Source organism: Staurois parvus, unplaced genomic scaffold (assembly GCF_062004578.1).
Source record: "Staurois parvus isolate SC_StPar_1 unplaced genomic scaffold, SC_StPar_1.0 ptg000136l, whole genome shotgun sequence".
NCBI lineage: Eukaryota > Metazoa > Chordata > Amphibia > Anura > Ranidae > Staurois > Staurois parvus.
In genome coordinates this window covers 1,648,248-1,674,041 of record NW_028317932.1, presented here as the reverse complement: position 1 = coordinate 1,674,041, position 25,794 = coordinate 1,648,248, and the positions used below count along the sequence as shown (strand labels likewise).

General features: G+C 41.4%; 1 protein-coding gene across 1 annotated transcript in view; it reads right to left on the bottom strand.

Moving 5' to 3' along the window:
• Positions 1 to 9,966: 9,966 nt before the first annotated feature.
• The window catches only part of XYLB (xylulokinase), a 202,066-nt gene continuing 186,238 nt past the window's right edge, over positions 9,967 to 25,794 (bottom strand). Inside the window, exons 18-19 of the mRNA XM_089673122.1 lie at positions 22,759 to 22,853; positions 9,967 to 16,188 (exon numbers count right to left, since the gene is read on the bottom strand). Coding sequence (XP_089529248.1) covers positions 16,117 to 16,188; positions 22,759 to 22,853 — 167 coding nt within the window. The 3' untranslated portion in view covers positions 9,967 to 16,116. The remainder of the gene's footprint in view (positions 16,189 to 22,758; positions 22,854 to 25,794) is intronic.

Below are 25,794 nucleotides of genomic sequence, written 5' to 3'. Positions count from 1 at the left end.
GTCATGCAACACTGTACCAAAACCCATTTTTTATAATTTTTTTGAGACAGATAGAGTTTTCTTTTGGTGGTATTTAATCATCATTTTTCATTTTTCGCTAAACAAACTAAAAAGACAACATTTTGAAAAAAAAAAAGTTTTTCTTAGTTTCTGCTATAAAATTTTGTAAATAAGTAATTTTTCTCCTACACTGATGTGTGCTGATGAGGCTGCACTGATAGGTGGCACTGATGGGCACAGATAGCTGGCACTGTTAGACAGCACTGATAGATGGCACTGATGGGTACTGACAGACATCATTGATGGGCACTTAAAGGCAGCACTGATGGGCACTGATATGTGGCACAGATAGGTGGCACTGATGGGTACTGATAGGCAGCACTGACTGGCACTGATAGGCAGCACTGACTGGCACTGATAGGTGGCATTGATTGGCACTGATAGGTGGCACTGATGGGTATCGATAGACTGCACTGATGAGGCGGCACTGATGTGCATTGACAGGCATCACTGATGGGCACTGAAAGGCAGCACTGCTGGGCACTGATATGTGGCACAGATAGGCGACACTGATGGGCACTGACAGGCAGCACTGATTGGCACTGACAGGTGGCACTGATAGGTGGCACTGATGGGCACTGACAGGCAGCACTGACTGGCACTGATTGGACTGACAAGTGGCACTGATAGGTGGCAGTGATGGGCACTGATAGGTAGCACTGATAGGCGGCACTGACTGGCAATGATAGGTGGCACTGATGGGTATTGATAGACTGCACTGATGAGATTGCATTGATAGGCGGCACTGATGGACTTTGACAGGCATCACTAATGGGCACTGAAAGGCAGCTCTGATGAGCACTGATATGTGGCATTGATGTGCACTGATCGGTGGCAATGATTGGCACAGAAAGGCAGCACTGATGGGGCTGCACTGATCATCAGGGCACTGATGATCAGTGCCCTGATTATCAGTGTAAATGTCAGCGTGTAGCTGTCAGCATGAGGAGAAGACTGCAGATAACCGGCATTTCCTGTTTACATGTGATCAGCTGTGATTGGACACAGCTGGTCACATGGTAGAGCCTACGTCATCTGCTGTTTACCGCGATCGGTGATCCGCTGTATCCTAGAGACACAGCCTACCACCGATCACCGCGCTGCATGACCCTGGGGCGCGAATGCGCAGCTAGAGTGAGAGGACATCATATGACGTCCTCCCAGAACAAGAGAGCTCCCGCCCGTCTGTCATTTCCTTATACGGCAGGCGGGAGGCAGTTAAAGGCCTCATTTCTTTTTCTGAAAACAGTAGAATGATGAGCTTTACCAAAAAGCTGTAATTTTTTTTCATCTGTCCACAGCACATTCTCCCAAAAGGATTTTGGCTTCGTCAGATAAGTTTTGGAAAACTTCAATCTGGCTTTTTTATGTTTCTGTGTCAGTAGTGGCACTCTTTTCCATTCAGATGGTGACATATAGTATGAGCTGACATAGTTGTACCGTGTGCCTAAAGGTCAGCTTCAATTTGTCCGGAAGTTGATCGAGATTCTTTATCCACCATTCAAACAATCCTTCCTTGCAGTCTTTTATAAATGTTTCTCTTTCATCCACGTCCAGGGAAATTAGCTACAGTGCCATGGACTGTAAACTTCTTGACAATGCTGCGTACAATGGACACAGGAACATTAGAATCTCTGGAGATGGACTTGTAGCCTTGAGATTGTCCATGCTTTTCTACCATTTTTATTCTCAAATCTTAAGACAATTCTTTGCTGCTCTTTCTCTACTCCATGGCACACAGAGACACACAACATAAAGGTAAAATTTGTCACCATTTTAACTGGTTACCGGTGCAATTTCTATATTGTCAGCACCTGTTAATTGTTACAGGTGAGTTTAAATACAAATTACAGGAGAATCACACACTTGGAATGCATTTCTTACAATTTTGAGAAGGTGCTAATAATTTTGTCCAGTCCATTGTGGGGGTTTTGTGTGGAACGTGTCAGATTTGGCTTTTTGTTTCTCCACTTTTTTGTATCATATCAATACAGAACAGAACTGCAGGGGTGCCAATATTTTTGACCATGACTGTAGATATTCCTTCTTTGCTTGCTATGGGCAGAACTTCAAATACAAATTTGTATTTGATATGTAATATTGTATATAAATATTTAGTACTTTTATTTTTAGCTTTAGGATCCTTTACACATGCTTTTCAGTTTTGTCTTACCATTCCTTGAATTCAAATATCTACTACTTGAACTTTTAAGCTCTGTAAACAACAACAGCATTTCATAATGCAGCAAAAAACGAGAGAGAGAAAAACATGAAAGAGAGCCTATAGCACCACCCGCTGAATGGAGAGAAAAACACATACAATTCACATGTAAAATGCATACTTTTTGACCAAACAAGACATTTTAATAATAATTTTTAAAATCTTGATCTTAATAAAGTAAAAATTACCTTCTGTACAAACCTATTACATATAATTTTTTTAATATTGATCTGAGAGAAGGTGCTACTCATATCAATTGTTATAATAAATACTTCTTTTAAAAATAATCATAGTGCACAGTAATCAACATCAACAATGTGTCAAAGTAAATATGAAAGTGTCCATAAAAAAGAAAAGTTCATATAGTAATTCCACAAAATAACTATCCACACCATCTGCCCAAAAAACGAAGATCACGTGATCCAATAATGCACGTGTGTTCACCACGTGCAGTGAGAGTAATAACTCACCAGACATAATGGGGTTTATTTACTAAGGCTGGAGAGTCCAAAATCAGACTCCCTTCTGCATAGAAACCAATCAGCTTCTAACCTCAGCTTGTTCAATGAAGCTTTGGCAATGAAACCTGGAAGCTGATTGGTTTCTATGCAGAAGTGAGTCTGATTTTGGACTCTCCAGCTTTAGTAAATAAACCCCTAAATGTCAGAAAGCAAATCAGATTCCACTATATCAAAAGTGACCAATATCTTCACAGTCTTCCACATGGCAGATTCTTGCAAGCAAGGTAAAACAGCACAAACACTCAAAGAAATAGAGGTTTCTATAGTGCAGCAAGTTTATTTAAAATTTTTAAAAAGTATAAAAGATATATATTGCACATACATATTTTCGTGCCAAAGACAGTATCAGTAGGCATAGGAAGAATCAAATACTGCGCACCGCTGCTCACTGTTACTGAGCCAACATGCATTCCATGGAAAGGATCCAGTCACCAGAAGTGATGCACAGAAAGGACCAGAAGTGACTACAAATGGCTGGGCCTCAGTGGAGCAGAGCTTCTGTGGAGGACAGCAACGGATAGGAGTCAGTATTGCAGTGATAGACACTTTTTCACAATATAGATGGCTATTTTATTATAATTATTATCGGAAACAGGAGCTCTACTTTAACAGCCTGCCAAATTCCCTGAAACCTGGAGCACTCTATTATTCAAATCCTGACTAAATACTGGTATCTGTTGATTCTCGGAGCACTCGTGGAACCATAGGGTGCCCATGTTAACATTGTTTTGACACATACAATGTCATTGTTCAGTTCTGGCATACTTTAAGTACAGAGCTACTTATGTGGTATATCTATTAGTTCCCTTTTGTTGTTTTTTTGTTATACAGTATTCAGTTTCAATTAAGGGATTACTTGCTTTTGTGATGTTCATTGTTTAGTTCAATTCCAGGGAGGGGTATTTTGTCTACTTTAACAAACATAGTAGCATATTTCTGCAACACCACATTATATTGTTTTTCTATTTGCTTTTCATATCTCAATGTATCCTCCATATGAGTTTTGGACGAAGCTCTGTCACTGTGAGACTATAGGAAAATGTGACACAAGATTTGCATTTAGGATAAATGCAACATTCCAGACTAGTGTTTCTGGGCAGAGAAAGCTGGGTATTTGGCTTTTTCTGGATTTTGCAGTTCTGGATTGGAAAAATGCAACTGTTTTGCTAGACACCTGCAACCTGTCTGAGTACAAAGGTGTGCAGGGTCATTATATACACAGGTTTGAGGATAGCTCAGAGCTCCCAGTTTGGAGACAGCTCCCAGTGGGGGAGATGGAAGGTCTCATCAAGGGATCAGAGGGCCCAGGCAGAAGCCAAGAGACAAAGGGTCTCAGTTCCAGGAGTCAGGTCGGCTCCTATCAGGGTGTCAGGGGAATCCCAATCAATAGGCCAGAGGTGGGCGGCGCAGCAGGGTACTGTGTCTAAAGGCTAGAGAGCCAAGTATCTGGAAGAGCTGGATTCCTAAGAGGTGCAGCATGGTACTGCAATTGAAGCTGAGTGAGCTTATGAGCCAGGTGGCTCAGCTGTCTACTGTGGCCTCACTGTATAAGCGCATCTACCACGAGAGCTAATTACCCCATGTCACAATAAATAAATAAATAAATAGAGAGAGAGAGAGTTGGTTAGCAGTTCAGGTGTAATAGCCAGAGGGATCAAATTGTGGTCAGGGTTGAGAGACTGCAGGCCAGTCCCTCTGGAATTTCTCCCTGCTCTGAGGTTTTTGGAGGAGGGCCTTGGAGGCAGTGGGTGGATCTGAGGAGTGGCTGGCTGCAGTCTTGATAGACCTCAGCCAATCCCCAACAGAAGGCTTGGCAAGGGGCTGGGACTCCCTTGAAAGTGTAAGAGCCTGCTCAGTAGTGGGAGAGGAGTTGGAGGAGTGTGGAGAGTCGGGTGGAAGAAGGAGTAGGAAGATGTGAGGCTGGAGGAAGAAGGCTGCCAGAAGGCCTAGTGGAATGAGGCCTGCCTGCGAGCCTGGAGCTGGAGAGGCGGAAGACTTGGAGCTCACTGGTCCCTGAGCAAGGACTACCTGTATGCCAGGGAAGGAGCAGCCCAGCTGATAAGCCTCATAGCAGCAGCCAACCCGTCAGCGATATAGGAGAGAATCGGAGTGAGTACATCTGCACCACCTGGGCAGATAGGGGAAGGAGCACTCTGGTGGAAAACCAGATTATCTCCCTACTAGTGACTGTTAACCTCATTTAAAAGGGACAGGAGCCAGATTCCCTGATTGAAAAAAGTCCCCAGATTGCAGGGTGAAGAGGAGTTTATCTAGGGTCTAGAGTGGTTCAACAAAGAGATGCTAGCAAGCACTCTAACAGAGACTGTGTCACAGAAGAGAAGCTTTTGAATAGTTCCTGGAAGGTTTGTTCTCAGTTATCGGTTCCCTTGGGCATCATATACCCCCCCCCCCCACCTTAACCTATCCCAGTTAAATCCTCTCAATAAAATACAAAACAAAATCTCAAGGGCTGATTTCTGAATCGGAACGCACATTTGTTTAGAGAATGCAGATTGACTGGCTGTGCAGGACTATAGGGGGACCCAATTCATCAACAATCCCTAAAGGGGTAGTGCTACATGTGGGGGCCCATTTTCGGGATTTACCAATAGTTACCTGCTTGCCATCACCCCTAGCCACGAACGAGCTAGAGAAGAAAGTGCCACGGAACTTAGTCAGCCATGTCAGCCCATCTAAGAGTCTTTGTGCTGCTCTCCAGGTGGCTCCTAAAAAAAGAGTGTGATCTGTATGTGCTTCTGAACATGTGTGCAGCATCCATCATGTTTGCTGCCCTGCCTGCCATTGCCCGGAGCAACTGGGACAGCTCATCAGTCCACAGATGTCCCTCTGCTGCTCCCCAGGTGGCTACCAATAGAGACTATGTGACTGTATGGAACAGTGAATTGTCTACTGTTTATGTGCTGGCTGTGGCTCACAGCAACCGGGACAGTTCATTGCTGCATATCAGTCTGTGCACTGCTCAACATGTGGCGATTACAAATGACTCTGTCCTAACAATAATCTGCTTGTCCGCTATGATTAATGCATTACAATTGTGTTTCTGTTTTGTATCAATGCAACTTAGTGACTCTGGAGGGGGGTGCTGTGTGCCCCGCTGTCGCCCGTGGCAGCCACCGTGGGGCAGCATTGTAACCAACACTTATATTGCACTCACTTCTCAGCTATTCAACAATGGCTGGAAACCAATGTTCAGTGTCAGCCAGCAAACTGTCTATGCCCTGCCAGCAGGATACAGCCATTATCGTATCTGCAGGCCAGTATACACAGCTGAAGTCGGAGCATCAGGAGTTAATCCAGAGGCAGGAAATCTCAGTATGGCAGTCTGGCTGGAGCCAAGAGATCATGAGAAGGGGTGTGGCCACACCCACCAGCACACCCAAGTTCATACCCAGGTGCCTGCCCTTAAAACCACCCTCTACACCCACCATGTGGAGAGAGAGCGTGAGTGGAGAAAGATGGACGGCATCTTGCTGGTATACTCAAAAGTTTACCAACCTGAACTGAGCTAGGTGGACACGGGAGTCAGCCTTAAGCATTGCAGCTGCTTTGTTCTTGGAATGACCGAGGGTACTGAGAAGCTATGCCTAGTTTGATCTGAGTGGAGGAGGCTGACTGATCGGAGCTTGGGTCAGGTGCGGACAATACGGAGAGCCTTTGAACCGAGTTCTGCCCAGCGATCTAGCACCTCATAGTTAAGATTGTGGATTTGCAGACGGGACTCTGCACAGAAAAAACGGAAAGCCGAAGCCAGAAAGCCAGAAGAAGTTCAAAGCCTCCTGTATCAAGCAGGGTCGAGTCTCGGTACCGCAACTCCCCCGCAACCATTGCGGACCCTCACAGCAGAGAAGGGTCGCATACTGCCATTCCCTGCTTGCCAAAAGATGCCAGAGGGCTGGTGTTTACAAGTACTGTTCAGCAGGAATCAGTCAGTGCCTTTGTCCAGCTGGTCTTGCTTACCTGCCCTGACCTTTCTACTTGGAAGAAGCCTAGTTGTGGGGATGACCAGTCCTCAGGTGAACCAGTAGAGAGTGTTAGTGGCGGGGAGGTAGATTGGGAGTCGCCCGTCCAGACTGCTAGCAAGGTTCGGGCCCCTGAAGATTGAGCAGGAGGGATGGTCCTCGGAGGAGACAGAGGAAGAATGGGACTGGGGGGATACCACAGTAGAACTGGATTCACTGAGGGGACCGTCAGAACCCACATACACACCAGACTCTGCTGGATGATCCTGTTGGTCAGAGCCAGTCAGGATTTCTTCCCAACCACATCTAAATCTTTTACTTCACCCTGGCCTAGTACCAGGGCCAGAGACACTGATGTGCAGGAATGGGTCATCCGTTCGCCACAATCCTGCCTACAGCCTGGGCTGGGGGACAAGAGCTCACTGGCCTCTGAGCAGGGAAGGAGCAGCCCAGCTGATAGGCTTGGTAGCAGCAGCCAACCTGCGAGCGGTACAGGAGAGAAACAGTGATTACACCTGCATCCCCTGGGCAGATAGGGGAAGGAGCACTCTAGTGGGAAACCAGATTAGCCCCCTACTAGTGAATGTTAACCTCGTTTAAAATGGACAGGAGCCAGATCCCCTGCTCGGAAAAAGTCTCCAGATTGCTGGATTTTCCCCACATATGTATATGCAGACCCAGCTGTTCAGAAAAAGTGGCAGTTACAGGGGTTGGGACAAGCCACATAATACTTACAATGGTCAGATTTTTTTCAGGTGGTTTAGGCTTTTATTCTTAAAAATAAACCTGTTTTAAAAGTGTTAAACAAATCAACCTACATAAGGTGTACCTTTTTATCTGAAATCTTCTCCTCTCTGCATCTGTTCAACGTCCAGAATTTATAAAGCTTGTCTGAGAGTTCAGAAAACGGGGCAGAGACCTGAAAGTACACTTTGCAGAACTCAGTGAGGAGAGCCCTGAGAGCTGATTGGAGGGAAGAGACACACCCCCTTCACACAGCACACAAAAATAGAACTGAAGATCCCTTCACTGTCACCTTTTTTCTCTTGGTGTCAAGAAGACTTGTCAGAATTGATCCATGCTGATAGCAGAGGAACAAAGCAGCAGACAGAAATTACACTTAGTGATCCATCTAAGACTACTTTATCCTGCTGTTAAATGAAGTAGAACCTTGTTAAAAGGATTTGAGAAAAAAATGGCAGGATTGACAGGTGAAAATATTGTATTCAGAAAGCAAAAACTGCCACATTATGTCTGTTAGTCTGGTAGACTGCATCATATGCCATTTCCGATTTTGCCCATAGCTACATTTTAAATTTAGGGCAGAGGGCAGGCTCTAGCAGTTGCTAATGCTGAATAACTGACTAGGGATCTAGGGGTTTATCTACGTGGGTTTTATTATTATCAGAACTGCTTTTTTTTCCATACATGTCAGTAGGATTGCAAAAGAAACTTGATACAATTTAAAAGAACATCAAGTGCAGGACAGCAGCAACTGTGAAGGAACTCAGAAGCCTAAGTGAAAGGAAATGGGTAAAATTGACCTGGAATACAAGCTGAATGTACCTGAAAGCAAGCTGTATTTGCCCATCTACACTATCCTCCATGCACATAAATTGCTTTACCGCAGAGCAATATCTTTCAAAGTTATCATAACCTATTAGGACTCATTTACATGATTGATAGGATCAATTTATGTCTGTAGCCCAACTGCCCATGATTATTTTTCACCACCAGGCCCGGGAATAATAGAGCTCCAGACACCAAAGTGTAAAAGCTAAATCTCTGCAAGTTTAGTGCATGACAAGAACTGTTATACCGACCTCAATAGATGCTGTTTAATTTTAGGATGACCAATGAAACATTCCACTCTTATCAGTATAGTTATGTGAAGAACAGAAACTGCAAATGGTTGATGAGTACCATATAAGGTGGTTCTGTTTACTGAGAATAGAAACTAGACTTAGGAAACGAGAGAGGAGTTACAAGCAAAACTCAAAATCGAAACTAACTGTTCACACACCTAGAAATGGAGGCATTATACAAAATCGATGCCAAAAAACATATTTCTTTACAATGATTGCATGGCAATAATGCACATGTGTTAACATGAATTATGTATTGTGTTGACATGCATGGCACTAAGGCAATCCAGTGAAAATATGCGTCACTAAAATTTGCAACGTGATGCACCATAACGGACTATGGTACTTTGTTGTGTGCTGTAGCACGTTGCAACATAAGTGGTTTGCCTTAGTGCATGACAGCTCTATTTAAAATGAATGGCACTGCAATGCAGCAATACATTTAACATGCATTGTCCTGCGTTGTGGTAACATGCAATCCTAAATGGGCCCTGAATCTTGCCATAAGATAGAAAATATAAATGAATCAAAACATGGTTTACAAAAATAGATGCAAAGAGCACAGGAGCAGATGCCCCCAACAACCAGCCAGGCTTCAACTTTCAAATGCAAGAAGGAATTGGATTACTACAATTACCTGCTTTTTTTCAAATCAACCCCAGTGTTACATACACGCCTAATAAAGGCTTTTAAAATACTGTAACTATGCTTACACTGAAGTTGCAGGGGCATAAAAGGGCTAAACTGCTTCTTCTAGACTGCAATAAATCAGTTTGTAGTACTAACTTGCTTTATACCAAAAAGATGTTATATTTTGTATCTCGACCCAAATCTCATTCAGCCTTCTTTCACTTCCACGGCAGATGTCTTTTTTTCTCTAATTCCATTTATCGGTCTTGACAAATCTGAATTCATTTTGGAATTTCAAAGGGAATTGCAAGATGTCAAGTCGATTTTGATTTCAAGTGCACTTTGAAAGAAGATGTTTAAGTTTTTCTGTAAGTTGTCATGACAGCATAACTGAGAAGTTCACCCAAATTGTTCCTCGCTCTATATAATTAGCGCCTTTCTCTGAATTATTACTAGTATGCTCCTTAAAGCACGGCTCTGGAAATAGAACAAAGATATACCCAATATGATATGTCAGAGCCATATAGAAGACACTGATAATTTATAACAATCCCTGAAGAATCCTTCACTTTTAACAGTTAGAAAAAATGTTAAGAATCCGTAAAGGTTCACAAAGATGATAGCACAAGCAGAATTTAGCCGCCACAATCAATAATAATCTAGCGTAAAAAAAAGGCAAGTGGCCACCATTTAAAGACAGAAAAACTTTAATAAATGTCAGTCATGCAGATTTCTAACATTTGGATACTGTGAGTTTACCAGGGGGATGTACATGAATATTTTACAGTAACACGTTGACATACTGAACACATAGCCAGCAACACAAATAATGAAGAAGATGAAGATAACATAAGGAGGTAAAGTCAAAATAACTCATTTATGTGGAAGAAAGACCTGGAATCTGAATGTACAGTATTTATTTTCACACTTCAACCACTTGCCTTCCAGAGGATTTACCCCCCTACCTGACCAGGCCAATGTTTGCAATACGACGCTGCGTTATTTTAACTGACAATTACACGGTCATGCAACGCTGCACCCAAATTACATTTATATCCTTTTTTATCACAAATGGAGCTTTCTTTCGGTGGCATTTGATTTTTTGTGTTTTAACTTTTTTTGCACTATAAAAAAAAAAAGAGCGACAGTTTTGGGAAAAAAGCAATATTTTTTAGTTTTTGCTATAAAACATATCCAGTAAAAAATTTTAAAAATCTAATTTCATCATACATTTAGGCCAAAATGTATCCTGCTATATGTCTTTGTATAAACAAAAAAATACCGTCAATTTTGAAAAAAAAACAAACAATATTTTTGACTTTTTGCTATAAAACATATCTAGTAAAAAAATTTAAAAAATCTAATTTTCTTTTTAAATTTAGGCCAAATTGTATTCTGCTACATGTCTTTGCTAAAGAAAAATCCCAATACATGTAAATTAATTGGTTTACATGAAAGTTATAGTGTCTATAAATGGCGGTATATATACTGGAATTTTTTTTATACTAGTAATGGCGGCGATCAGCGACTTATATTGAGACTGCAGTGGGCATTCTGACACTGGGGCGGAACAGACTGTCACTGACATGCCCAGTGACACTAATACAGCGATCCGTGCTAATAAAAAGCACTGATACTGTATTAATGACAGTGGGCAGGAAGGGGTTAACATCTGGGGTGATCAAAGGGTTAACTCTGTGCTGTGTGTGTTTTACTGTGTGCTGTGTAAGCACGCTGCTTTGTATTGCTCTGCTATGCAGAGCAATACAAAGCAGCGTGCTAGAGCTGACAGGGGAGAGATCTGTGATCCACAGCTGATGCCGCCAATGTTGGAACGGGTAGGGCGCACACGCACCCCCCCTACCTAGACAATACAAAATCACACATATATATATATATAGAGGTGATTTTGCGCAGCCCTGCTGCCCTATAGAGGTAGTTCTGCTATAGGACTGTTGGGAAGCGCTTATCATGAGAGAAACATGGAAGCTATAATTGCTCAATTCCAGTGCTTGTTTCCAGGGCTGGATAGAGCCTATCTAATCTGATCTGCCGCCCGTATTCCCAGTTCACTCAGCGTGCTTCTGTACCATGAGTCACAACCGAGAAATAATGGCTGACAGGTAGCACAGAGGCGGTGCAAAAGTGAACAGGGAATGCTAGTATATATTACGCTGTCATTAGATTAGGCTGATTGATTAGAACTGTTGCCCCTTTATATCAAGTGCCCTTATCAGATTCCACCCTTCATCAGGCACCCTTATCAGAGTCCCTATTTACATCAACTGTCCCTATCAAAGCCCTCCTTACATCAATTGTCCCAATTAGAGCCCCTCTTACATCAACTGTCCCCATCAAAGTCCCCCTTACATTAATTTTTCTTATCAGAGCCCCCTGTACATCAACTGTCCTCATCAAAGTCCCCTGTGCATTAATTGTCCCAATTAGAACCCCTCTTACATCATCTGTCCTTACCAGAGCCCCCTTACATCAATTGCCCCATCAGCGTCCCCCCCACTTCAAGTGTCCCTATCAGAGCCCTCTTTACATCAACTGTCCTTATCAGAGTCCCCCTTACATCAATTGTCCCCATCAGAATTCCTCATGAATCAGTGGATGCACTCTTAGAGACCTGGGGGGGAACAACACATCTCACACCAGCACCCCTCTAGATTCAGGTTGCTTGACTGTGTCTGGCTTCAATGCTTCCCCTCCCTATACTTGTTGCGAGTGAGTAAAGCTGGACATAGACAGACTGAAATTCCTGCTGAACCGGACGAATTGTGATCCATCTATGTGCAGGCTGCTTGAAGTGAAGTCAATCTATCAGTCAACTTCAGTATAACCAGCCTGTTGCTTTTGTTTCACCTGACCACTGCCGGTGGCTATAGCAGCAGTGATCATTGTATTCTGCCAGTGGGGAAGGCTCCCTGCACTCCCAGCAGGCAGAACACAATAGCGCTGCTGAAGGGATTCCCTTATCAACACAATCAGTGTTGATGGTGAATCAAGCAAATTGCATAATGTATAGCCTGCCTTACTCAAAAAGTACTGAATCAAAGTACTAGTCTAACAGTCAGGCAACTAGTATTTTCAGGAGAGGTAGACAATGGCAGTCTACATGATTCTCTCATGACAGATACTCTGCAAAGAAAATACATTTTTTTATAAACATTATAGAGATTGTAGTGATATATTTAATCTTATCAGTTTGTGTTAATTTGAAAAAAATGTATAAATCTAATGATATATGTACATGGGGGGCAACCATATTTGCTCGATACATATAGGAATGAGGTTTGAGTTCACTGCAACCATGGGTGATCAGCAAATCTGGGGTTTGCTGGGTTCACAAATCATGAGCTTTTGGGCAAAACATTTTCAAGTTCACCACCAGAAATAAGGAGCAACCTATATTGGAGTATAGTTTTTGTTCAAATCAACTGAGTTACAAGAGTCGATCATTAGAAAGAATAGAAAATGTAGCCACCTTTCTGTTAAACTGTTGGCTCCCAGCAACCATATTGTCAGTGTGTATTGTTAGGGAAAGTTGAAAGTTCTGTATAGTAATTCTCTCCAAACTGTGGCCTTATGATTGCCTTTTTGCTCTTAGGGCTCTGCACTTCCCACTGATACAAGGTAATTTCCCTCCCACTAACACCAACAAAAGGCACTATTTTTTCCACTGACACCAATGATGGGCCATAATTCCTCCCACTAACACCAGTGATGTGGCACTACTCCTTCCACTGACACCAATGATGTGGCACTACTCTTGTACCAAATTGTATTGTAACTGTAATGTCTACCTTCATTTTGTAAAGTGCTGCGCAAACTGTTGCCGTTATATAAAACCTGTATAATAATAATAACTACTCCTTCCACTGACACAAATGATGGGGCGTTATTGCTCCTCCTACTGACCACAAGTCTGTAATGTTTTTACTCCCCGTGAACACCAAACATTTTCTACTCCCACTGATGCTATGGCATTTTTTTCTCCTGCTAGCCACAGTGTGATCCCCCTAAGATCTGAAGGAAAGAAAACTTCCCCTTTGTTTAGAAATGTTGAGGACCCCTGCTGTATAGGGAACAATATTGTGCTATACTGTGCGTATAATTCTGGAATTGGTCCCAAATGGCAGTGACCGTCTTCCCATGCCCTTTGACAATAACTTGCTTTTTAGCCCTAAAAATGGGCAGAATTTAATAACAAATTCCTCCTCTCATTTTAAAAAGTTTAAGAACTTTAAGCAAGAAAAAAATCACATATCTGGTATGGCAGGCATAGAAATATGTCCTCCACTCACTGAATATATATACTTGTGAATGTGCTGTATTTAATAGCATCTAATGTACGTTATTTGTGATCTAGATATAGTGGTCTTTAAGAAAAATAAAATGCTCAAAAATTCCGCAGAGCAATGCTCATTTCAGATCAGCAAAACAAACACCGAGCAAACAAATTGGCAAAAAAATGCAGTTTTCTCCCGGATCAATAGACTTTACACAGTTCTTTACTTTTCTGCAGATTTTTTGCTGCCTGCCTGTTATTAGCAGGATAAACTGCTCATAAAACGGGTCCCTGTGCTGTGCCATTCTCTGTGACCCGGCCTTTTGTCTGATTGATCGCTAAGGCGATAACATCATAAGGAATCTGCACCCTAAGGCTAGCACAAACTTATTGGAAATCAGATGTTATTAGCTCCTCCATGTCCCCAAGCAGTTTCTTCTGGGGATGTTTTCAGGAATTTTCCTGGCTTAATGTCAGTTTCAAAAATTGGCAATTTCATATGAGATTTTTTTTTTTGTACACCCTTCATTCAGCAGCTTTGTGTTGTTAGTATGTTGTCTGCCTGCTGAGGCTGCCTCGGTTTTGTCATGTGTGATTTATGTGGTCTGCTGGGGGCAAAGGACGCCCCAGGGTGATAAGAATGGAACGCAGGAGAGATATGTGTTAGTTTAGAGTTTGTGTTCTAAATGGCATTCTCCTAGAGGTGAACAGTTACTCCCTAGGGGCATTAAGGGAAAATGTTTTTCATTCTCCAGAAAAGATATGTATATTTTCTGTTAGGTGTGTGAAGGGCATTGACTCATACAGCTGGTGTTAGCTTCAGAAACTGCAGTCTGGAGTCGCATGGTGTGAAACTAGAGTGCAGAGCAATTTCCTGGAGCAGCATGACTGCAAATAAGGTATCAGCTGCCACTAAGGGGCTCTCGGTGTGCAGAGTAATGTCTAAGAGGACGTGTCTGCAGAGTCCAGGTATTCCTGATAGTAGATGCTTTAGAAAAACTGACCTGAGCCAACCCCTGTTGTGGTTGCTGTGTGTTGCAACACAAGTCAATCTTAAAGTACACTTTAAAAGTAAAAAAAAAATCCTAAAGGGAAACTATAATGGTTTGGGGCTATTTTTATTTTTGTATATTTAAACTAATACCATCTATTTATATAAAATCTTTAATTGACAAATATACATTTAAAGCCGAACTAAAGTTTTGTCATGGACAATTATTACTGTTCACAGACCTCTTATAACTCCCCACCGTTGGCCTCGAGAGCTAATAACTAGGCAGCAGACTACACAGAGGGTGGTGGCGCTTGTATCGCTAGATAAGCAGATTCTGATGAGGAGCCAGGGGCCCTGAAACATGTAAGCTCAGTGGCTGTACGCCACACACTGATTTGGCCCCCCTCTAGTTCCAACTTAGAACATTTTGGCAGTTTTTTTTCCCATGACCTCTCCTACTGCCCGATTCCAGTGAGAGGACTTTCCACATCTGTTGGAGGGTCTTGACGTTCATTGGGATAACATATTGTTGGTGATATGCACTGATCAAGTTCCGTCTATGTAAGTGCAAATTAAATTTTTCACAATTTTTTATTAAAGTTTTTTTTCACTTGCACTATTCAGTGTGCTCTGTTTTTGTTTTATATGTATATTTGGCCTGTGCAGATATAGACAGCACTGCAAAGGAACTTAGAGTTGCTTTTGGTTGAAGTGAGGTGCGATACATTTGAAGATTTGACTTAAATAAACAGCATCTTTCTCTACACAGAACTGACAGTTCCCTGACAGCTTCAAAACACACTGACAATATGGCCGATATGAGCTCACCCTCTTATAGAAAGAAGCTGAGTTATCAAATTATTGGCTATTGTGACTCAACAAACCACAGAAAAATGGCTATGCACTGCATTATGGGTTGTTCTTTATTCTTTGTGAAGAACCCGCAAACTTTTGCGGGCCAATATTTGTGATTCATGAAGTTCATGAATCTAGGGCAGTGGTAATCTTCATCCCTAGTCACAAGGGCATTAGTATATGGTTATGAAATGATGAATGGTGAAATGTTTTCTGTTGAGAAAATTATGTCAAACACTAATCCAAGTAATGAAGCAATCCTGCTATCCATACTACAGTATATATATCCAGTGAAGATGTAATCTATATCACCTAGCAAGAATTCTCAAAATTGATTTGGTAAAACAAGCAATTTACGAAATGAAAGGTATCCATCCAATCATTTGGAGGAAACGTTTTGCTTTTCTTTTCTTACTGATATTTATATAGCACCAACAATTTACGAAGTGCTTTACATATTGTACATTCACATCATTCCCTGCCCTTAAGGAGCTTACAATCTAAGGTAGTTCAGAATTGATTCCTGAACCTTGACCAAGATCCTTACTAGACAGGTACCTTCACCCAACAGTCAATAGAAAAGTCAAAGGCACGTTCTTGGCATTCAGTTCAGGAATGCGGTGTTCAAATACTGTTACCTATTGCATCTAAATGTGCTAATACTGACTGAATACAATTTTTTTCCATGTAAAATCTTCATTTGCTTCTGGTCTCCTTGATCAGTTTACTCTCGCATTCAGCATAACGCTTTAGAAGTTGGTGATAAATCTGGAGAAAAACATAGCACAGGTAGAGGATAAACTTTTAATAACAAAACAAACATGATTGTATATATAACTAAATAAAAATAATTTGATACATTTTCTTATCAGGATTAGAAAATAAAATGTACATTTTTGTCAGTCAGATATTTCATAGTAATACTACATTTTTCATTTTCAGTGTATAACTGGAGCTGTAGTTTCATGTGTTATAGGGCTGTTGTTAAAGTACAACTAAAGGCTTCTATATGACAGTCTAAATATGTCCCAAATCCAGTTACTATAAGATGCAGAATCCTTATACAGGCGTATCTCGGTTTACGAACACCTCGGTTAACGTAATTTTCGGTTTACGAATGAAAGTCCATTGAAAATAATGCCTTTTGGTTTACAATTTTTTTTTTGCAATTTGAACGGATTAATTGGTTTTGAACAGATAAGACTTTTTTTTACTTTTTTCTGACCTCCGGAACAGATTTATTGGTTTTCAGTGCATTTACTAATTCATTTTTAATCATATCCCTTTACAGTATTTATGCCTGTAAAGTGCACTTTATAAAGAGTTTTGAACATACTTTTTTTTTTACTTTTTTCTGACCTCCAGAATGGATTAATTGGTTTTCAGTGCTTTCCTGCGTTTCGGTTTACAAATTTTTCGCAATACAAAAAGTCCCACAGAACGCATTAAATTCGTAAACCAAGGTAAGCCTCTATAGGAAAAAATTGGATTGCATGCTATTGCTGAGTCTGTTATATACTTGGGCCACTAGATCTTTTTCCACCCTTGACTCCCCCAGAGGTTCTCCCCCTAGCCAGTAACTTGTGTTCATATTTTTAGCCCTCAAGTGCATTAAGTTACATTTTTCAACATTAAACCTCATTTGCCATATATCTGTCCACCCCTTGCCCTACTTAAATTTGTATCATCAGCAAACACTGAGATTGAGCTATTTATGGCAGCCTCTATATCATTTATAAATAAATTAATTAAATAGAATGGGTCCCAGGACAGAGTCTTGTGGTACCACACTTACCATTCCAGAGCAGTCTTAATACTCGCTATTTAACATCACCCTTTGGACACGCCCCTGTAACCAGTTTTCTATCCATGTACAAACCCTATGGTCCATGCCTATAGACCAGTGTTTCTCAACTCCAGTCCTCATGGACTCCCAACAGGTCATGTTTTCAGGATTTCCATTATTTTGCACAGGTGATTTGATCAGTTTCACTGCCTTAGTAATTACCACAGCTGTTTCATCTGAGGGAAATCCTGAAAACATGACCTGTTGGGGGTCCATGAGGACTGGAGTTGAGAAACACTGCTATAGACCTAAGTTTGTAAATTAAGCATTTATGGGGGACTGTAGCAAATGCTTTTGCAAAATCCATATATACAACATCCACCAGCCTTCTTTTATCTAGATGGCAGCTCACTTCCTCTTAGGATGTTAATACCGTATTTTTCGCCGTATAAGACGCACCTGACCATAAGACGCACCTAGGTTTTAGAGGCAGAAAACAGGAAAAAAAAAATTCCGAACTAATGGACTGCAGACACAGTACAGGAGATGACCAGAGACTGCGGACAGCACAGGGATGACCAGAGACTGCGGACAGCACAGGGATGACCAGAGACTGCGGACAGCACAGGGATGACCAGAGACTGCGGACAGCACAGGGATGACCAGAGACTGCAGACAGCACAGGGATGACCAGGGACTGCGGACAGTACAGATGACTGCTGACCTTTGGGGAGGTGGGGAGCGGGTACCTGAATTTGACAGGTACCTGCTCTTACTTCCGCAGAGTTTTTGTTTGATCTTACCTGTTCCTCGATAAAGCCGCGCACTGTCTTCCCGGCTTCTGTAATGGCGCTCGGCATGACAGCCGGGTGCCCAGTGCGCATGAGCAAGAAGCACTTGCGCTTTGTGATTGGTCCCTGACGGCTTCTGGGATCTGTCATGTGTCCCAGGTACCGCCTTACCATTCACAAAAAGCACCGCTTCTTGCGCATGCACACTTGGCACCCGGCTGTCATGCCCAGTGCCCACACTACAGAAGCCGGGAAGACAGCACGCCGCTGGATAGAGGAACAGGTAAGGTCCCGCTGCAGAGCTGAGCAGCCGGCCCAGTATTCTGACACGGCCGCAGTGGAAATACCGGACCGGCCGCTCCATATTCGCTCCATAAGACGCACTGACATTTCCCCCCCAGTTTTGGGGAAGAAAAAGTGCGTCTTATACGGCGAAAAATACGGTAGATTGGCATGGCAAGAATGACTTTTTTGTAAATCCATGTTGATTACTACTAATGATACTGTTTTCATCAACAAATTCTTGGATATAATCCCTTATCCCCTCTAATAGTTTACATACTCTCGATGATAGACTGACTGGCCTGTAGTTTCCAGGAATATATCTCTGCCCTTTTTTAAATATTTGAACCACTTTGTCCCCTCGCCAATCAGCTAGTACTAGTCCTGTCAGTATGCTGTTCATAAAAATTAGTCATCTGGACCTGATGATTTATTTGCATTAAGCTTTCCAAGTCTTTTTCAAACACTTTCTTTTGTTAGCCACAAGTTACATTTTGTGATGCGTTCCTAATGATAGAGTCATGGTTACTATACCCCTCCTTTTCCTTTGTAACAGAGGAGAAGAATGCATTTAGTACAGTTGCCTTCTCTTTGTCATTTGCAACCAACTTCCCTTTCTCAGCTTTTATGGAGCCAATTTGTTCTGGCCTTGCTTTTTTACTGTTAGGATATTTTTAAAAAAATGTTTTTGTTTTTTTTTACTCTTCTCTGCTATGTGCCTCTTGCAGTCTAATTTAGCTTCCCTAATTGCGCTCTTACACTTATTTTTTCATTCCTTGTAGTGTTGGAGTGCCAACAATGTCCTCTCTGCCTTACATTTTTTAAAGGCCAATTTTTTTCTCTTTAATATCTTTAAATATTTATTTATATCTTCTCTTTAACATCTTTTTTACTTTAAGGTTTAGCCACCCAGGTTTAATCTTGCCCATTGGAATGCACTGGCTAATACCTTTAATTAATAAATATTTATTTGTAACTAAAGCATTCCCATTTTTCCACAGTGTTCAATGTTTTTATGATCTGGTCCCATTTTGAGGCACAGGCAGTATTTCTGAGAATACCACGTTTGAGGTCCTTCTCTTCAATATAGCCCCTATGTCCCTGAAATAATTTTTTAGGACGTTCCACCTTCCTCCAACTTCGTCATTTGGATCAACGTGTACCATGACAGCTGAGACCTCCCCAGCCCCACCCAACAATCTATTCATCCGATCTGCGATATTCTGAACCCAAGCGCCCAGTAAACAATGTACAACGATCACGGTGACATATTGCCCTATCTTTCCTTCTAATAATTGTGTCCCCTACCACTAATATCTGCCTAACCTTGCCTATATCCTTGCCTCTCTCCTTACCGGAGCAGTCATTCCCCTGGGAACTAGGGGAGGAGGCCTGTTCCAATTCGTACCACCCGTGAGCTGATATCCCCAATATCATGCAACTTGGCATATTTATTGAGATGCACCAACTTAGGACTAGCCTCTCTAAGGCTCATCCCCTCCTTCTAACTGTCACCCAGCTACCTACCTTTGGCTCCTGTACCTCCACCCCCTCCCCTATAATGACCGCTGCCAGCACCTGCTTGGTAATGTCCAATCTCCTTTCCAGGTTGTTGAAGTTACAGAGTGTTGCCACCTGATTCTCTAGATCCAAAATCTGGGCTTCCAGAGAAAAAACTAGCTCACATCTCACACAGCAGTACTCACACTCGAACGGTTCATCAAGGAACACATACATGGAGCAAGATGTGCACTGGATCGTGCCACCAATCCTGTTGGACATTTTACCTGCTACCCTAATAAGGATAACCAAGAAAAAAATAACATTTAGATTTAATTTGCTGTTTAACCTCTTTACTAATCCTAATCTGAGCAATATCTGTTTTTGGGGTTTTTTTATTTTTGTTTGTTTTTTTTAATACGCCAATTTGCTCCAAATTACCCAGTCAACCCAGTAACTCCCAGTACTCCAAGTTACTCCCAGTACTCCAAATTACTCCAAGTATTCTGAGTTACCCCAAGTCACTCTTAGTCACTCACAGCACCCCAAGTTACCCCAAAATACTCCCAGTATTAAAAATGTACTCCTAGTCATCTAGGTTACCCTAAATTACTCCCAGTACTCCAAAATACTCCCCAGTACTCCAAAAGAGCATAGTTTACACTATTGTGGGGCTTTCACGTGTGTTTTAAACAAACTACAGCATGCTGCACTTTTTCACACATAACTGCATGTGAACACACTGCAAATGCATGAAATGCAGCTCAGTAAAAGTAAATACATACATCATGCCAAAAAAACAGACCAAAACCACACTGAAAATGCACCACAAATGTGTGTTAACATGTATGTAGAACTGCATACTGAGAGCAAAATTGTGGTCTAAATGTGCCCTAAGTGTCACACATGTAAAGCTGGCTATACACTGATATACTTTATTGTTTTGTTTAATCTGTGGGCTGAATGAAAAACATCAATACGATTCCTCTATCTACACTATACAGCATAGATGGATGAATCTCCTGCTGCAGCCCTATCTGCTGTCAAAATACCTCAACAGTGGCTGCATCTGATTAAATGCAGCTGCCGTTTGGCAAACAAATTCCCGCCCTGCCCTGTTAGGTGGGAGGTGGATGACAGGACCACCCATGGAAAGAATTTTGTCCTGTTCATTAGGAACAAGTGAAAATTCGTACAGCATATTGCCATCTTTACTCTAAACTGCTATACTTTGGTTCATCACCCTGAATGTGTCCTTCTTATCTCATGCATCACCTTGATGTAACACAACAAATGCTTTTAAGTTCTCACCCCATTCTGAGACCAATGACTTCCACAACCTGCCCCAGACCCTTAACTAGTACACACGATGATAATATCAGACGATTGACCGTCTCTGTTTTTTTTAATGCTAGTCTCGTATCGAAAATGAAGAGGTTACTAAAGTTACGAAAATTCTTGTACAAGAGAATACAACCTCGAAAGTGATGTCATGTATTGTATTGTAAAGTATTTTCATTTCCAATCATGCGTGGTCTGGGTCTTCCTATTTTTTTAGAGGAATACTGTAATCATTAAAAAATCATACCTTCTGGTATCATACGAGGAAAAGTTTCATGTTTGTCTTCTCTGATAATTTTGCATGAACTGTCGTGATTGGCTCTCGAAAGCTACCAACGGTCAGATTGTCGTATTTTTGCTTTGAAAACGGTATTTTTCATCCGATTTTCTGATTGTGTGTACTACGCATTAGGAATGGTAATTATAGGATAGAATGCACACTCAGATGCACATACCTTTGTTGCCATCTCACAGATAAATGTGAGTTTACTATTTTTCTTTCAAATACACTTAATACCGTCTTAGAGTTCACCATTTGAGTAAGATGGGGAACTCTTGCTAACTCTCTTAAATAACAAACATACACTTGTTATACATGCTGTAACATTTTAGAATGTGTTACATACTGTAATGCTAATGACTAATGATGTGTGGCCCATCTTTTTGTAAACAGGGCCATGCAGCTGCCATGGAAATGCAACACTACCTTAATAAGCAGCACTACCATGTCGTGGATGACATTGAAAGACCAGTGTGCGTATATCTGACAATACAAGGTTACAGGCAGCAGTGTCATATTGGTGATGACACTACATACCCTGTACAGTGCAATCAGTAATGTGCATGTAACTGTATTTAAATTCTGCAAGATCATCAATGGAGAAAGGTTGGATATTTTTTAAAGGAACAAATAGAAGAGTGACAAGGCAGTAGAGGTAAGGTGAGGAACAGACAGACAGGGCCTGAGGTCAGAGGGAGATAGAGACATCAATGAGGACTTTCCACAGAGTCTTCTGCATAATGTAAATATCATACATTACAGCTCTGTTCCTTGAAAGCACATGCACAGCAGTATATCCTAATCCTTCAAACAGAGAAACGGATTGAACTTCACATCAGTGGGAATGTAGCACAATCCTCATGTAAGATACACTGGAAACAAGATGCAGTTCTAAATGTACCTTGTTTATGCAGGCTTAACCCCTATTCACGCTACTGTAGAGTGTCGTCAGGCACATGCACACTTTTTTGTGAGTAAGATAGCCTGCTCATGTTAGTGGTCTGCCTGACACATAACAAATGTGACAGAAAATATCATGGACCTTTCTGAGCTTCAAGCACTTGCTGCAGGTTCTTGTGTGTACAGACCCATGGTATTTGCTTGGTGTGTTTAGGGTGTCATTCGCAACGAATGAACGCTCACAAAATTACACAATTTTGCATGCATTCACATGCTACATTAGTGTGAATGTAGGCTAGTAGTATAAATGTCCATTACTTTTTATCTTTTCACAGTTTATATGCATTGCATTTCATTTTATTGAGTAGAGTGCACTAAAACACTTCAAGAGCCAATTTGTCCTGTTCAAAGCCAAGCAACACTTGTGACAACCAGCCCATGACAGTAAAATATATTACCTTTTCTGCATTAGGTCTCGGGGTAACAACTAACTTGCGCTCAGCTGGTTTGAAAACATCTGCAAAGGAAGTAGGAGATGACTTCAAAGCATGACCTGGAATGCAAGTACAAAATATGGTTATTAGCTTCTCTAGGACCAATGGCAAGGACACCAAAGTTATCAATTTTGGGGTTAACCAAAAGTAAAATAGGGGGCTAAATGTTGTTTAAACAAAAAAACTTTTTTCTTAATTTACACATAACCATAACACATGATTGAAAGATCCAGACCAGGAAAAGTAAAAAACACAGAGCCAGTTAGAGTAACTCTTTTCCAAGTGATCGCCAATCCAGTGATCACAAAGGTAAACACAGCTTAGGTTTACACTTGAGAGCCCTCCCATTTCTCCTCTGTTTCTGAATCTCTGATACTCTTCCTTCCACTTTTGCCAGCTCTAATCCACCTGTCCTGTGAGTAACACTGCTCCTTCTAACTACCAACGACAGGAAGCATACCGCGCAGCAAGAGAGAGCATACAGACTAGCACTGAGAAATGAAGGGCTTATTGACCATAAAGGGGGTACCCAACCGCCAGTGTAAGAGGCCATGAACATGGACTGCCCATGTAGTAGAAAGATAAAACTAAACTAACAAACAGGAGAACAGCCATTAAAAATGCTAAATACCCTCTTTTAGGTGTATGACTCAATATTACATCTCAACATGGCAAACAATGTCAACCCTTTCTGCATTGGCCAAGGTACTCTCATTGATCACTTCAAGAATAAACTGAGGTCAGTGCTATGAGTGAGCTGTGTTGCACTGTAGATGCATTGAGTGGAAGCTTTTTTAAATGAGGCTCCTTGTTCCAGAGTACGAAAGTAGGATGCCAATGGGAAGATTATTTTTTTTAAATGGTAAAGTGCATCAAAAGCCATTTTTTTCGTTTTGGAAAGAGTGTGGAAATGTTGGAACACCAGGTAGTTTTTTTATTGCTAATTTTTACAAAGTTCTCATACTTAATTATCCACCAAGTTCTGAAGCTTCCATCAAGAGAAATAAACCTGGAGATTTTACTGCTGCTTGTGTCCCCACTATAAAAATACACCCTCTAACCCTGATGACCGCTGTGACCACTGCAAAAGGTGATGGGAAATAAAAAATTATAGAATTGTTACTGAGAACATGATGTGCAGCAGTACCCCGAGGCAAGATAAATAAATGTCAGATTGTAAAATAAGGGAGTAGGAATAGGGGGTAGGAGTGCAGTAAGGAAAAGTGGGTAAGGAGGGTGAAAGTCTGTTTAAATATGTCATTTGATGCATTTTGTTATATCTGATAAGTGCATAAAAACTGTTGATATTGTCAGGAATTCAAAATTGGCGTGTGTCCTGTGCACCCTTCCCGCGTTCTCAAAGATGCTATTTAGCCCTCCTAGTTCTTATGGACTTTAAAATTATTATTATTATACAGGATTTATATAGTGTCAACAGTTTGTGTAGCACTTTACAAAATTAAGGTAGATATTACAGTTAAAAAACAATTTGGTACAAGAGGAAACAGAGGGCCCTGCTCGTTAGAGCTTACAATCTAAGAGGAAGGGTTGAGTGATACAAAAGGTAATGGATGTGGGGGATGAGCTGAAGGAGGAACTAAAAAGTACTTTACGAGTTAGAAGCAGGATAGGCTTATTTAAAGAGAAGGGTTTTCAGGGATCTAAAGATAGATTAGAAGATTGGGGTAGGGAGTTCCATAGGATGGGAGAAGCTTGGGAATCATCCTGGAGGCAAGCATGGGAGGAGGTGACACTGTAACCAGAGAGCAGAAGGTCTTGAGAGGATCAAAGAGAGCGGTTTGGTTGATATTTTGAGACCAGGTTGGTAATGTAGTTGGGGGCAGAGTTGTGGGTGGCTTTGTAAGTTGTTGTTAGTATTTTGAATTTTATTCATTGGGCAAGTGGAAGCCAGTGGAAGGATCTTCAGAGAGGGGTAGCAGACACTGAACGGTAATTAGCCTTTACCTTCTAGAGACCTGAGAGTGGGAGTGCTGGAGTAGTTTAGCAAAGGACACTGAGAGAACTAGTACCAATCAATCCACAAAAAAGCAGTGTATTGTCAGTTCACAACAAGACTTAGGAGCAGAGAGGATATATGGAAGTTTAACAAGTTTTTTTTCTGTACTTGCAAGGTGCAATGTGTGACATCATACCCAATCACTCCACCTCGTTCAATCAGAAAATGCTTTGCATTCATTCATTCAGTGCTGCCCATGCTGAGTGGATGACCTTCTGTCTTCAGAATGCAGCAGGGCAGCTGCCAGAGATCAAGTGGAGATCATTAGAGTAGAGGTGTCTACTTCAGTGATTTCCAGCTTCTAGGGGCATTGGCATGGTATAAGCATAGTTACATTGGTCTAAGCTGGACCAATGTATTTATGTATAAAATATCCATAGCTGGAGTTCATCTCTGAGTTTTTGTCAAATTGGAGGTAGGCCAGGAGCCTTGTCTGCTTTTGTGGACCAGTACAGTGAAATAGGAAGTGCAGGCAAATATTCCCACTGAGGACACACATTACCATAATTACAGGAGCACAATTAGAGGACAAGGACAGAGATTTGTTACCCTATCAAAGTAATTGAACAAAGATCTTCATGGCAAAATCACTTTAACGAAAGCTACAGATTTAAATAGGAATGCACCTTTTTCCACCCAGGAATGAAAATATTTCAAGGAAATGGATAATTGATAGAAATGTACATTTAAAAGATATTGTGGATAAAGGGGTTTTATGTTCTTTACACGATTTGAAAAATAAGAAATAAATATTTTCCACATTGGATGAATGGCAGTATTGTCAAATAAGACATTATGTTGCAAAGCTCCCACAACCACTAAGGACCGAGGAAGAAATGTATCCTTTAAAGCAATTGTGTAGTACAAATAGAATACAAAAACACATTACCTCTAGGATTTATAAAATCCTTACTGAAATAGAGGAACTGGTATCCCAAACGTTTTTTGGAGAAGTGGGAAATGGAGCTCGGAACAAAATTGAA